At 45.8% G+C, this 15955-nt stretch overlaps 1 protein-coding gene across 1 annotated transcript in view; it reads left to right on the plus strand.

The window, feature by feature from the left end:
* The window catches only part of HYDIN (HYDIN axonemal central pair apparatus protein), a 2443906-nt gene that overhangs the window by 1633748 nt on the left and 794203 nt on the right, over positions 1 to 15955 (plus strand). The window contains exon 70 of the mRNA XM_030205004.1: positions 4930 to 5154. Within this exon, the coding sequence (XP_030060864.1) occupies positions 4930 to 5154 (225 nt within the window). The remainder of the gene's footprint in view (positions 1 to 4929; positions 5155 to 15955) is intronic.

The raw sequence follows: 15955 nt of genomic DNA on the forward strand, positions 1-15955 counted from the left end.
GTGGAAAGTGGATTGGAGTGGAGGAGTGGCCTAGTGGTTAGGGTGGTGGACTTTGGTCCTGGGGAACTGAGGAACTGAGTTCAATTCTCACTTCAGGCAAAGGCAGCTTCTTGTGACTCTGGGCAAGTCACTTAACCCTCTATTGCCCCATGTAAGCCACATTGAGCCTGCCATGAGTGGGAAAGCACAGGGTACAAATGTAACAAAAAAAAATTGTTCAGTCTTGATAAAACATTCCTTCAAATCAGGCCATGTTGCAATATTACTGATGTCTTCTGATTGTGTCTTCAGGTTAAGATCAAGGGAATCTCTGAAACACTTGACTTCCATATAGCAAAGAGTACTTTATTAACATTATTGTCATCATCATCACCTGCATTAGAAGTAGTGCTGTCTAATTTATCACATGCATCTTCATCTTTATCTTCATTATCATCATCATGCTGTCCAATTACAAAGAAGGCTTTCACAAAATTGGAATCATTGTCTTCTGTTGTTCTAACAATTTTTTGTCTGATGGCAAACTCCGAATATCTTCGAGAATTGATGCAAGAACATCAAATGAATGGGAACCTTTCAGTCTTAAGGTCATATGAGCAGACTTCCTCCCCAAAGATTTATCAATCCGGTGGACAGTTACTCAAATGTAAATTTTTCCATGGGATGATGAGCAGTCTGTTGTGGTAGAGACATATATCTGTTCACCAAGAATTGCTACCAGCTTTAGCTTCATCTCCACTTTAAAGTGACGCCAATAACCAGTTCAACAAACATATGCAACTCCCCGGTTCTTATAGGTTACATTCACCGAATAGCAAAATTTAAGATGAGATGATCCACTGTTTACATAACAAGGTTTGCAAAATCCTGTTCCCAGTTTTGCTATTTCATTTGGTTTACTGAGAAATCATCATTTACACTTTCTGCTTTTATTTTTACTTTTAACTGCAATCATCAGATGTAACTACATAGTAACATAGTAGATGATGGCAGAAAAAGACCTGCATGGTCCATCCAGTCTGCCCAACAAGATAAACTCATATGTGCTACTTTTTGTGTATACCTTACCTTGATTTGTACCTGTCCTTTTCAGGGCACAGACTGTGTAAGTCTGCTCAGCACTATCCTCGCCTCCCAACCACCAGCCCCGCCTCCCACCACCGGCTCTGGCACTGACCGTATACGTCTGCCCAGCACTATCCCCGCCTCCCGCCATCGGCTGTGCCACCCAATCTCGGCTAAGCTCCTTAGGATCTATTCCTTCTGAACAGGATTCCCTTATGTTTATTATTACTTCAGTAAAAGTAACAAATTTTATCCTGTACTTCTTTACAAGTAAAAGTAACAAAACTTTTATTTAAGTACAGTAACTAGTTACATTTACTTAGGTACTATACAACACTGCTGGAGTCACCATCTAAGCATCAGTCGACACATCCACACACATGCACCATTTACGTTTAGGGTTTTTTAATACCATCCATTTTCTAATTATAGATCCTCTGTGTTCATCCCATGTCATTTTGAATTCTGTCACCACTTTTGTCTCTATCACCTTCCTCAGGAGGGTTGCCCCCCCCCCCCCCATCTCTAAATTTAACTAAGAAACTAACAAGAATAAAGGAAAATAGAGGGAAATCTTATGCCTTACTTTCTGAAGGAGAAAAAAAAACAGCTTATGAGACAGCTACATGTGTGTGTACTTTGGATCCATGCATATGAGCGGACAGGCATCCCAGAAATTTGTTGTAGCTGGAATTTCACCAATCAAATAAGTTCTTGTATAGCTTCAAGTTCTTGCAAAATCAGGAGTGTATGTGAAATATCTAAAGACAAACTTTTGTGAATGTTAGGAAGCATATATATTTGTGGAGTGTGTGAGTGAGTTTCAGTCACAGACGTTGCTTCCCTTTTTGTCAACATACCTCTTTTTCTGGATCCCAATTTGCAATTTACTATGACCTATCATTTTTCAAGGATAATCTTTCTAGATATTAGTATATGAGAATAGGAAGAGTGTTTATATACATGTATGTATCAGAAGAGTGTGGAGTGGAACAACCTTTTGCAATTTTATAATTTTTATCTATGGAAATTGAAAACTAGCTTACCAGTTAGTAATTTTTTTCTAACTGCATTGGATATTCTCAATTCTCACGAAGTATAAGCAACAGTCAAGAGACCTTATGATTTACTGCTTCAATGTGGCTACTCTGCTAAGGAGGTTAGACACATATTTACAAGCACTGTTTGTCCAGCAGGAGCTTTTACTACACTATTACTGCAAGGAAATGAAAGAAGCATTGACATTTGTTCAACATTTATCAGCTCGGATAGCATATGTGATATGGACTCACTGGCATATCTTGACATTGTATGAAGTATTTTTTGAATATCCTAATATAGCCTCCTGCAACAGTAAAACCATTGGTATAAATTTTATCCTAAACCCAGATGGATCATATAACTCCTGAAATCACTTTCAGACATATGAAATGTGGTCATTGTAGCAGTTGTGCTTCAGCTATAGAAGTCTTATATTGGGATAATCCTATATGTAAGAGAATCATTCTAGCTATGATACTACCTGTGCTCTCTGATATGTGATTTATATTATTATATGCAGAAAAAAAGCAGAATTATCCCCCCTAACAACAAGCACAACTCACAAACAGAAAAAAAAGAAAGAAGGGGATAGACCAGTATGATACCAACATGTGTAATTTATTAAAAAGAAGAACTGCAATAGTGACTTAATGCAGTCCTTCATTTCAGCACCATACGTGCCTAACTCAAGAGTCGAGAAATGCTTTCAAGGTTCCATTCACATTTTTGTGGATCTTTTTTACGAACAGAACCTTGAAAGCATTGCTTACCTCCTGAGGCAGGTGCGTGTGGTCTACCCCCTTTACATTATTATATGCCCTTGTGCTTAGTCCTATTTTGGCAGAACAACTTGTGCTAGCCATCTTTGTCTTAACATAAATCACTTATTTGTAGTGGGATTCTTTCAGCACCTCTAGTACTTCATTGACAAGAGAAACAGCATAATATTTATTTATTTAGTGCATTTTTACCCCACCTTTTCCCACAGGATGCGGGCTCAAAGTGGCTTACATTAGACTGGAAAGGCGATTGCCAGACCAGCGGAATACAAATACAATATGTAAACAAATAAGTAAACAGAGAGAAGAAAGCAAAAAGAATAGAAATTAAGGAGTCCAAAATGAGGTCTTGACACGCTGAGACTCACTGACCATGTTCCTGTGGACTGGAGGGAGGGTCATGGGCAATGCTACCTGAATTACAGATACCAATATTGGATATTTTCTCTGCATAGCTGGAGATTCTTTATATGGGTCCTAGGTTTGCATGCCAAAATCCAGGTGCATTCTAAAACTATGCACGTAACTTAATAACCAATCACCATTTTTAACAGCACTTAAGCAATAATGAGCACTAATTGACAATAATTGCAAGTTATGCACGCAGCTCGGTAAGTGCATTCTATAATGAACTGCGCCTAAATGGTGAAATGTGCAATTCAAAATAAATGTGTGCATTTCAAAAGTGGAGTGTTTTTTCGTGAGCATTCAAAAATATACACATGTAGTTATAATATACAGCCCAGTCTGCCTAAATCTACATGCCGAGATTTACACCAGGTTTTCGTTGGTTTAAATGGGTATGCACAGATTTAGGTGCAATGATATCAACTACGTGTATTCTATATACTGCATGTAAATCTTATAGAATACGCTTAGGCGAAACTGAGTTCTGCATGGATATTTTAGGCTCCATATCTAGAATCTGGCCCATATTGTCTACTGATTGAGTTTTAATATGTAAGTGGTAGTGGATGATGCTGACATAACAAAAGTAATTGACTGGTCTTATGAGGGTCATATGATGATTTAAATTCTTTAGATGCCATTTTTGAATTGTGTGTGCTTACAGAGCTAATGCAATTTTGTATACTGTAACTGGAATCAGACTGGATTCTTGAATTTTTGTCTGTTGTGTAGGAGATTACATACCATAATACAGATCATTTCAAAACTTGATATCTTATCAGTTTGGTGATCTCTTGATATCGTATGGATACAGATAAATTATTTGATTGTATTATTGGAATTTAAAAAAATTGAATTCATGTGATGTTGGACAGTGATTATATTGATATATTTGCAAGAACCCCCCCCCCCCCCAAAAAAAAAAAAAAAAAAACACCCACCTATGGAGTGATTTAAGAACTGACAAATTGTTCATTGATGGTACCTTTTTGAAACTGATATATTTTGTAGATATTTACTGCTCGGTTAGTCTGATTTTCCTACAGAGGTATAAATAGGTGTAAAGTGGATTTTTTGGGTTGGTAAATGATATAACTTCCTCTTTTTCATTGAATTTTCTGTATTAATTATAGTTGTCCTTTTGGATGTTTTATAAAGGAAACATACATACTTATGTGCCTTTATAAAACAGGCTCTTACAAACAATAATCCCCAGTAGTACAAAAATGCTGTCACAAAAATTCACAGTTATGCCAAGATAGATGTATGTGTGTCCATGTACTCTGTGCTTGTATGCACATATGTTATTAAGTATGTGCATACATCACAGCTCCACCCAAGCTATGCCTCTATGAACACACAGATCATATAAAAGTAGGCACTATCTTTCAGTGTACCTACTTTTTACATGTGTACACCCAACACAATTATATAATAGCCATTCTACATAGGTAAAACATGGTTTATATGCAGAAGATGCTTTATTAACCCTTTTGAGTCCAATGATCTGGTAAATCTGTTAATTTTGAGAAAGGAGTTACAAAAAATTATGAATTGTTGACAATGCATGATAAAAGTTGATTCATAGATAGGTTTGAATTAAACTCATTTACAAACATGTTCTTTCATGCCTTAGGTCTTGGATGGGTTGGGATTAGGGCCCTCGGGACCTCCAATCCCTCCTGATACCTTGTTCTCAGTTGTTCCCTACCCTGTGAAGAGGAAGCCTTTAAGAGCAGAGGATATACTAGAGCACTTCACGTTCATTACCTCACCATCACCTGAGGATCCTAGTATGACTGCAGAAGAGAAGAAGGAGCTAGAGCCTGAGGTGGACCACATCATCACCCCACTGTTGAAAGTAAATTGATGAGTAATTTTGCCCTTTCTCCAGTAATGTGATTAGTAACACTACCTTATAACCTTAACATAGTGCTGCATATTTACAGTGAAATTCATTGTATTTAGGATGACTTAAAAAAGAACTGGGACATCTAGGTTATGATATTTATAATTCTACAAGTATTTTACAAAAGACTCTGATGAATGAATGAGAAAGCAAGACAGGAGATGGAATAATAATTGGTGGGGAAAGGTTATACTGTTCTGCTCCATTACTGAAAGTTACAGAACTAGACAGATTGACCACTTTTTTCTTAATGCTGTTCACACAACATAAATAATTATCTAAATTTAGGAGAAAAAAATTAGTGCAGAAACCATGAAAATATTATTCTTTACCAACAAGCAGTATGAAATCAACTCTACTAGTGGGCAGTGATATCCGATGACATCTACATTGGCATCAAAAACATCAGTTTCTATGGGCCAGGAGCTGCTTTGGACACTGGGGAAGCATCAACATAGAGTGTCTTGATCACCCTTCATATTGACCATTGATAAATCCCATTAAGAGTGATCTTGCATGAAAGATTTGACCTCATCTTCATCTGTGCCACTAGAGTGGGATGTAGGACAGTGGGCAGATGCTGAGATTCCTACAAATTGCTTCCCATGGAAGTATGGTACTGAGAGCATTGAGGCACCAAGGTCACTGGTGTCCTTGAAGCACCCTAAACATGAGGGCCACTCATCATCCTTGCCATTGGAGAGGGTTTGTCAGCCTCCATGAACCCAAGATTCTGGTTCTGATACACTTCAGATAACTGAGGAGGACTTCACCACACCTACTGTGATGCTTCCACCATTATCAGTGACTTTCTTCGAGGAACAGTTTTATGAACGGATGGAGCACTTCTTCACTCAATGCAATTCTGCAGCTTCAACATCATTGATGTGAAGAGCAGGGGTGATTCAGCCAGTATTCAAGACCTGAAATAGACCTCAGCATCGAGGCCCAAATGGGGCTTGGAGTTGAGGTCAGTAGTACCGGTGTTCATTTCCAGTACATCAAATGAATAAACTTCACTTAGGCACCAGGAATCCTTGAATGGCTTGAAACCAAAGAAGTTTTGATCATACTGTCAGTAGTGTAAGACTGGCAGAAACTCAGACTTCACCAATTGTCTTCTTCTATGAGTCTGAGGAGCCAGAGCACTCGTGGGATTCTGTGGAGCAGCCAGGGAACTTCTTGGTCTGCCTTCACATCCCTCACCACATGAGAGATGCAATTTCCTACCAGAGGAGCTTTTCTCTCACTCATTGATTTTATAAGATGGCTGAGGCCATCCCATTTCAGTTAGAGATGGGAGAGCAGAAACATTGGATATCTTCCAATTCCTGAACCCACCCCTAAGGAAGCAGTGATAGTGCTCATTCACAGAATCCTAAAGGCTGTTCAGATGAGAATGTGGGAGACCCCCTCTCTTTATGTCCTATAAATAAGAACATAACATAAGAACATAAGAATAGCCATACTGGGTCAGACCAGTGGTTCATCTAGCCCAGTATCCTGTTTCCAACAGTGGCCAATCCAGCTCACAAGTACCTGGCAGAAACCCAAATAGTAGCAACATTCCATGCTGCCAATCCCAGGGCTAGCAGTGGCTTCCCCATGTCTGCTCAATAGCAGACTATAGACTTTTCCTCCAGAAACTTGGCCAAACTTTTTAAAATACCAAATATGCTAACCGCTGTTACTACATTTTCCGGCAAAGAGTTCCAGAGCTTAACTATTTGTTGAGTGAAAAAATATTTTCTCCTATATGTTTTAAAAGTTTTACCATGTAACTTCATTGAGTGTTCCCTGGTCTTTGAATTTTTTAAGAGTAAAAAATCAATTCACTTCTACTTGTTCTACACCTCTCAGGATTTTGTAGACCTCAGTCATATCTCCCCTCAGCCATCTCTTTTCCAAGCTGAAGAGCCACAACCTCTTTAGCCTTTCCTCCTAATACGAAAGGAGTTCCATCCTCATTTTGGTCGCTCTTCTTTGGACCTTTTCTAATTCTGCTATATCTTTTTTGAGATATGGTGACCAAAACTGAATGCAATACTGAGAATAATATCATGCCTCTGTATCGCTCCATGGTGTGACCTCACCTTGAAGCGATACAGAGGCATGATATTATTCTCAGTCTTATTTTCCATCTCTTTCCTAATAAATTCCTAGCATCCCGTTTGCGTTTTTGGTTGCAGCTGCACACTGGGCAGAAGATTTTAGCATACTGTCTACAACAACACGTAGAGGTGGATCCTAGCATGAGGTAACTATGATTTGGATTGTTCTTCCCAATATGCATCACTTTGCATTTGTCCACATTAAATTTCATCTACCATTTGGATTCCCAGTCTTTCAGTTTCCTAAGGTCTTCGTGCAATTTTTCACAGTCCATATGTGTTTTAACAACCTTGAATAGATCCGGCACTCCGCTATTCACCCCCCTCCATTGAGAGAAATGGCTATTTAACTCTGCCTGCTACCTCTTTGTATAAAGTTCAGAAGTTTCCAGGGTTTGAAAAGCAGCAGCTTCCTCACCATGTCAAATCCGCTCTTAAACGTACCAAGAGTTCTAAGACTCACTCCTCAGTGCTTCTTGGGAGGGAGACCAGGGGTGTAGCCAGACACCAAATTTTGGGTGGGCCTGGGCCCAAGATGGGTGGGCAGAAGAACCCCGCCCCATTCCACAGGTGATTTGGTCTCTCCTGCATGCCATATGGTCTCTCAAACATCCCCCCTCTCTCACATCTTTTAAATAGCAGATTTTCACCAGCAGCGAGCAGCAATTAATGCACACTGCTCGTGTTGTTCCCACAGCCTTCCCAGTGATGCAACTTCCCGTTTCCGCATAGGCGGGAGTACGTCAGAGGGAAGGCTGTGGAGGCGGTGCGAGCAGTATGTATCAGTCACTGCTTGCTGCAGGCAAAGATCTGCTATTTACAAGGAATGCAGGAGGAACAGTTGTTGGGAGTTTTCAGCTGGTGGGAATCTCTGCCAGCCACATCATAAGTGTGCTGCAACCGGGTGGGCCTGAGCCCAAAGTGGGTGGGCCTGGGCCCACCTAGGCCCACCCTTGGCTACGCCACTGCGTTGCACAATGTCCTGAAGGAGACACTGCTTCAGAACTGGCTGAAGCCTTTATCTAATCCCACCATCCTGAAGAAAGCGGAGTCCCAGTATAGAGTCCACACTGACCTGGACTTGATGAGGACTCAGTTGCCACACGACTCTGCGGTCGTGGATTCTGCTGTCAAGGGAGCCAAGAGTTCGAGGGATACCGACTCGGCGCCCCTGGGGCATGAGTCTCGCACTCTGGACTCTTTTGGGAGGAAGGCCTATCATTCATCCATGCTCGTGACCAAGATCCAGTCTTACCAGCTCTACACGAGCATTCACATGCAGAATAATGTGCGGCAACTGGCGGACCTGGTTGACAAGCTCCCGCTGGAGCAGGCCAGGCCTTTTCAGGAGGTGGTCAGGCAGCTGAAGGCATGTCGCAAATTCTTGTCCAGGGGTATTTATGACACTTGTGATGTTGCATCCAGAGCCGCTGCCCAAGGTATAGTGATGTTCAGACTCTCATGGTTGCGCACCTCTGACCTGGACAACCGGACCCAGCAGCGGCTGGCGGATGTCCCTTCCCGGGGGGATAATATTTTTGGTGAGAAAGTCGAGCAGTTGGTTGAACAGCTTCACCAGTGGGAAACCGCCCTCGACAACCTCTCCCACTGGGCGCCTTCAGCACCTACCTCTTCAGGTAGGCGATTTTTCAGGGGAAAGAAGACTGCTTCTTACGCTTACAATAAGCGTAGGTACAATCCTCCTTCCCGACAGACTTCCCAGGCTCAGCCCCAGCGCACTCATTCACGTCAACAGCGTGCGACCAAGCAGGCCCCTGTGGCTCCCCAGCAAAAGCAGGGGACGGGCTTTTGACTTGGATCCAAGGGAGCATAGCCGCCATACAAGTGCCCGTGCCGGACGATCTACCAGTCGGGGGGAGGTTAAACTTTTTTCACCAAAGGTGGCCTCTTATAACCTCCGACCAGTGGGTTCTCCAAATAGTGCGGTGCGGGTAAGCCCTCAATTTGACCTCCACTCCGCCAAATTGCCCACTGGGAGCTCAGTCCTTCAGCTCCCACCACAGACAGGCACTTGCAGAGGAACTCTCTGCCCTTCTCAGTGCCAATGCGGTCGAGCCCATACCACCAGGGCAAGAAGGGCTAGGATTCTATTCCAGGTACTTCCTTGTGGAAAAGAAAACAGGGGGGATGCGTCCCATCCTAGAGGCCTGAACAAATATCTGGCCTGAGAAAAGTTCAGGATGCTTTTCTTGGGCACCCTTCTCCCCAGAAAGACAATTGGCTATTCTCTCTGGATTTAAAGAATGCTTATACCCACATCCCGATACTGCCAGCTCACAGACAGTATCTCCGATTCCGTCTGGGGACACAGCATTTCCAATATTGTGTACTGGCCTTTGGGCTCGCCTCCGCACCACGGGTGTTCACGAAGTGCCTAGTAGTGGTTGCGGCTGCGCTACGTAAGCTGGGGGTGCATGTGTTCCCTTATCTCAACGATTGGCTGGTGAAGAGCACCTCGGAGGCAGGAGCTCTACAGTCCAGGCAGAGGACTATTCAACTTCTGGAGCTACTGGGGTTTGTGATAAACTTCCCAAAGTCCCACCTACGCCCAGTCCAGCCACTCAAATTCATTGGAGCCCTGCTGAATTCACAGACGGCTCATGCCTATCTCCCCGAGGCGAGGGTGCCGACACTTCTATTCCTCACCTCCCAGGCCAGAGCGTCCCAGCAGATCACAGCTCAGCAGATGTTGAGACTCCTGGGGCATATGGCCTCTACAGTCCATGTGACTCCCATGGCACGTCTTCACATGAGACCAGCTCAATGGACCCTAGCTTCCCAGTGGTATCAGGCTACGGGGAATCTAGAGGATGTGCCCGCCAGCTTTTGCACTTCACTCTGCTGGTGGACGATTCACTCACTTTGATCTTGGGACGCCCATTCCAAATTCCTCAGCCGCAAAAGCTGCTGACGACGGATGCATCTCTCCTAGGGTGGGGAGCCCATGTCGATGGGCTCCATACTCAAGGACTGTGGTCCCTCCAGGAATCCGGTCTGCAGATCAACCTCCTGGAGTTGAGAGTGGTCTGGAACGCGCTGAAGGCTTTCAGAGATCGGCTGTCCTTTCAAGTTATCCAAATTCGGACAGACAACCAGGTTGCGATGTATTACATCAACAAGCAGGGGAGCACTGGATCTCGCCCCCTGTGTCAGGAGGCCATCGGGATGTGGTGCTGGGCTCGCCAGCATGGCATGCTTCTCCAAGCCACATATCTGGCAGGCGTAAACAACAGTCTGGCCGACAGATTGAGCAGACTGATGCAACCGCATGAATGGTCGCTCAATTCGAGTGTGGTACTCAAGATCTTCCGGGAGTGGGACACCCCCTCGGTGGATCTTTTTGCCACACAGACCAATCACAAGCTGCCTCAGTTCTGTTCCAGGCTGCAGGCCCACGACAGGCTAGCGTTGGATGCCTTCCTCCTGCATTGGGGGAACGGACTTCTGTACGCGTATCCTCCCATACCTTTGGTGGGGAAGACCGTGCTGAAACTCAAGCAAGACCGCGGCACCATGATTCTGATTGCGCCCTTTTGGCCCCGTCAGATCTGGTTCTTTGTTCTTCTGGAGTTGTCCTCCGAAGAAGCGTGGAGATTGGAGTGTTTTCCAACCCTCATCACTCAGAACGAGGGTTGGGCGCTTCTGCATCCCAACCTCCAGTCTCTGGCTCTCACGACCTGGATGTTGAGGGCATAGATTTCGCTGCCTTGGGTCTGCCTGAGGGTGTCTCCCGAGTCTTGCTTGCTTCCAGAAAAGATTCCACTAAAAAGAGTTACTTTTTCAAGTGGAGGAGGTTTGTCGTCTGGTGTGACAACAAGGCCCTAGAACCTCGCTCTTGTCCTGCACAGACCCTGCTTGAATACCTTCTACACTTATCGGAGTCTGGTCTTAAGACCAACTCAGTAAGGAACCATCTTAGTGCCATTAGTGCTTACCATTATCATGCTACCTCTGGACAGCCTTTAGTCGTTCGGTTCATGAGAGGTTTGCTTTTGTCAAAGCCCCCTGTCAAGCCTCCTACAGTGTCATGGGATCTCAACGTCGTCTTCACCCAGCTGATGAAGCCTCCTTTTGAGCCTCTGACTTCTTGCCATCTGAAGTACTTGACTTGGAAGGTCATTTTCTTGGTGGCAGTCACTTCAGCTCGGAGGGTCAGTGAGCTTCAAGTCTTGGTAGCCCATGCTCCCTATACCAAATTTCATCATAACAGAGTAGTCCTCCACACTCACCCTAAGTTCCTGCCAAAGGTGGTGTCAGAGTTCCATCTGAACCAGTCAGTTGTCTTGCCAACATTTTCCCCCATCTGCATACCCGCCCTGCTGAACGTCAGTTGCACACATTGGACTGCAAGAGAGCATTGGCCTTCTATCTGGAGCGGACTTGCTCCCACAGACAGTCCGCCCAAATGTTTGTTTCTTTTGACCCCAACAGGAAGGGGGTTGCTGTCAGGAAACGCACCATCTCCAATTGGCTAGCAGATTGCATTTCCTTCACTTACGCCCAGGTTGGGCTGACTTTTGAGGGTCATGTCACGGCTCATAGTGTTAGAACCATGGCGGTGTCAGTGACCCACTTGAAGTCAGCCACTATTGAAGAGATTTGCAAGGCTGCGACGTGGTCTTCTGTCCACACATTCACATCTCATTACTGCCTCCAGCAGGATACCCGACGCAACAGTCGGTTTGGGCAGTCGGTGCTGCAGAATCTGTTTGGGGTTTAGAATCCAACTCCACCCCCCTAGGCCCAGTTTTATTCTGTTCAGGCTGCACTCTCAGTTAGTTATTCTTCGTAGGTCAATCTTGTTCTGTCCTCGCCGTTGCGAGGCCCAATTGACCCTCTTTGTTGTTTTGAGTGAGCCTGGGAGCTAGGGATACCCCAGTCATGAGAACAAGCAGCCTGCTTGTCCTCGGAGAAAGTGAATGATACATACCTGTAGCAGGTGTTCGCTGAGGACAGCAGCTGATTGTTCTCACCTACCCTCCCTCCTCCCCTTTTGATTGTTATATCTTATTCCTTTGCTTTTTACTTAACTGAGCGGGAGCGGGAGCGCACGGGCAGGAAGACAGCTGTGCATGCGCGGTGGACATGCCCCGTGCGCGGGACCTCCCGCAAGACTTTTTCCAGTTGGAGGGGCTGCCGTGGATGTCACAGGTTAGGGGAATTATGTAGGCACTGGGCTGTAGCCATCTGCAGGTAATTTAGAATAGGAACTGTAACCAGAGCCTCTCTCCCTCACCATGACTTAAGGGTTCAAGGCCATGGTAGGCACACATCTGTGGCCACCTTGAAAATAGTTTGCAGGATAGAATTTAGAAATGTTGTTGTTCCATAACTATGGAGGATTGTAGGACTGTGTTGAATAATGTGGAAAAGACATTCAGTGCATATATGCTTCCCCCCCCTCCCCACCCCCAGCAACCTTGAGAATGGGTGGGCACATCATAAAAGGGGACTGGGGTTCTCCACATAAAGAAGGATGGAACCTAGTGGGAGACATATGAGGTTCAAAGCGGGAGAAAAACTACCAGCTGTGGATACCCGTGAACCTGGTGAAAATAGAGGTAAAATTTGAATGCAGAGAACATACAGAGAATGGGGAGCCCTTGACCATGAGGGATGCACACATCCATTCTCAGGGCCTCTTCCCCTCCCCCATCCCACAAGCAGCCACAACTGAGTGTGTCCAATAGAGAACAAGACATCTGTACAATGAATTGGGTAGAAACAATCAAGACTCTCAGAGTGCAGTGTATTACAGTCCACTACTGTCTCTTGCAATCCTCTTGACCAGCTGTCCTGCAAGATGCAAGAAGTGTTTGTTTAGCACCTACATAGTGGAAAGGGAAGAGGTGGCTGAGAGGTATGAGCTTACCTTGAACTTGTGGTGCAAGAATCTGTTGGCTCCAAGGGATCAGAGGCTGCCTGCTTCAACAAAGGAGAGAGTGAATGGGGGGCAGTGAGGGAGCACATCACACACAGCAAGGAGCTCCTGGAGGGTAGAGAATGGAGAGTATATGCTAAGCTACCAGCTAACACCCAGTCTGAAAGTTTTTGAAAGGAAATGTACAAAACCCACACACCAGTTATCTTTCAAGATTTGGCAAAAAAGTTCCCCCCCCACCCAAAATAAAACAAACAGGTGTACAAAAGCATACAGTGGCAAAAACAAGGTTTACTATAACTGAAGCTAAAACGCTTTGAAATACCACCCCATAATCTAAAGAAAAACCTCTAAAGTGCAAGCACAGAGAAAGCCGTTTTAAAGAGGTGTCAATAAAGGGAATGCAAGCTTCCAAATGAGAATAGCAGCTGGGGACGTTTATCATTTTCACCCATAATCGAAATGAGGATGCCCAAAACACAGCAGCTGGGGACGCCCATAGTTCCCCAGCCATAATCGAAATTAGGACGCCCAAATCACCAGAGCTGCAGGGGACGTTTAGGGATTTTGTCAATAATCAAAATTAGGACACCCATCGCGTTCTTATATGGGCATCCCTGGGAGAGTATTTAAGCACCCTTCTCTGTATTTTCAGTTCTTTGCATCGCATTGGTACAATGGCACCAAAGCAACCACCCACCCCGCAAGGGTAATTTCAGCTCAACGCGGTCTTCCACTGTGGCAGGGATGTGGAAGACTGCAAACGGAAGTGGCGCCGGCTGAAGCGTGATGTCAGGAGGAAGGCTGGTGCCACCCCCCAGCAGATGACACCGCTAACTTGACCCCCATTGAGCACATCATTCATGGGCTCTTGCCTCAGGAGGGGATCCATGGCATTGGGTCCCTTGACACATCAGCATAGTCTGAGGGCTCAGGTAGGTTCACCATTAGGAAGCTGGGGTATCTGTTGTGCTGCACTACACTCTGTTTTACACAAGTGGGGGACAGGGTGGTATTCCTCAGTAGGGGAAGGGGTGAGAACACCACATGCAATACAAATCACTATTCATTACAGACCATGACAAAGGGAGTAGCCAGGGGGGAGGGGGTGGGGGGAGAGTTTTCAGCAATGTGTGTGTAGGTTACCACTGTTTCACAGCTTTAGGGGTCTTCCCCACTCCCTCCTCTTTTCCTCATCACCAAGCTCTTCATATCTCCTTCCCACATCTCTGTGCTGTAGCCACTGTGTCCTCTGCACTCCTTCCACAGTTCTATGTCTACCTACCTGCCTGTGTGGCTCTCTTCCACAACAGTCTCTGTAGTACACTGCGCTCCTTGTTTCCAGCTCTGTACCATGTACAATGACATCTGTGGCTTGCCTGCCAATCCCATTCCTCACCATCTCTTTGCTGGGTCTTTGCCTGTGGGGCTATGTATATGAATGCTGAAAAACAAAAGTGGGTTATTTTGACCAACACAATTCCTCCCCTTTTGCTATGCAGGTGATGACAGCCAGTCAGAGGAAGAAGCTGGCCCTAACGGCCACCAGCCATAGCACATAGAGCAGCAAACCAGTGGGCCTGCACAAGAAAGCACAAAGATCTATGGGGTGGAACCACAGGACTCAGCAGCAGCAGCGCCGGCTCTCCCTCCATCACCCGCAGCCTTTGCCGATGGTGGCACTGAAAAAGAAGAAGATGCAGAAGGGGGGCACCTCCTCAGCAGAGGCCATCCAGCCAGAAGAGGCAGCTACTGCGCCTCGCCACACAATTGCTGGGCCAGAATGTGCACATGGAAGACTACCAGCGCCAGAAATTGGAGCTGCAACGGGAAGCGGTACAGGCCCAACGTGAGGTGGTACAGCAGCTCCAACGGCTGGAGCACAGCATCGAGGGCCTACGCTGTGACCTGAAAGCACCTAGTACAGCCCTGATGCAGCAACAAGTGGCGTCTACTTCCACCACTGCACAGCAACCACCCACTAAGAAGAGGAGCTTGAGATCCTCAGCCTCCCCAGCCACTGGTCCAGCAGCCATCACACCAGCTCCGCTTCTGGGTCCTGTGCCCAGGTTGCAGGGCAAGCCACAGAATGCAAGGTGGATGGACTTCCACAGGGCAGCCGAGGCAGCAGGCTGCCTTGTGGACACAGAGGAGGAGAGTGGGAGCTCATCAGAGGACTCTCAACAGGGTTCCTTCAGCACCAGCTGCAAAGGAACACGGTGGGAGGGGTAGGAGGGGAGGGAGCGTGGGCAGGGAAAGTGATGGGACATGCTGGGGGTGGGTGGGGGGTGAGGGTTGAAGGGACTGGAATATGCACAGAGCGGGTGATGGTGGTGGGAGGGGGTTGTGGTGGTGGTGGTGGTGGTGGTGGTGTGTAAATACTATGTCATAGAAATAAATGTCAACTTACTCTCACACAAAACTTGTCTCGATCAATCTTTGCCTGGCTCTGACCCCCAGCTGGTGTGCGCTCTGCTCTGTGGGCAGGAGGTTGAGGGGGCTCCTCATCCTGTTCATCTGGGGCCTGCTGCTGTGGTGGCTCTGGCTCTTCTGGGAGGGCCTGTCCTCTGCGCATTGCCAAATTATGTAGCATGCAACAGGCCAGGAATATCTTTGCCACCTTTTGGGAGCTGTACAGAAGCTGCCCTCCAGAACGGTCCAGACATCGAAACCTGTTCTTAAGTTGTCCGAAGGTGCGCTCGATGATGCCACGGGTGGTCCGATGTCTACTGTTGTAGTT

Source organism: Microcaecilia unicolor, chromosome 5 (assembly GCF_901765095.1).
Source record: "Microcaecilia unicolor chromosome 5, aMicUni1.1, whole genome shotgun sequence".
In the NCBI taxonomy this organism is placed as follows: Eukaryota; Metazoa; Chordata; class Amphibia; order Gymnophiona; family Siphonopidae; genus Microcaecilia; species Microcaecilia unicolor.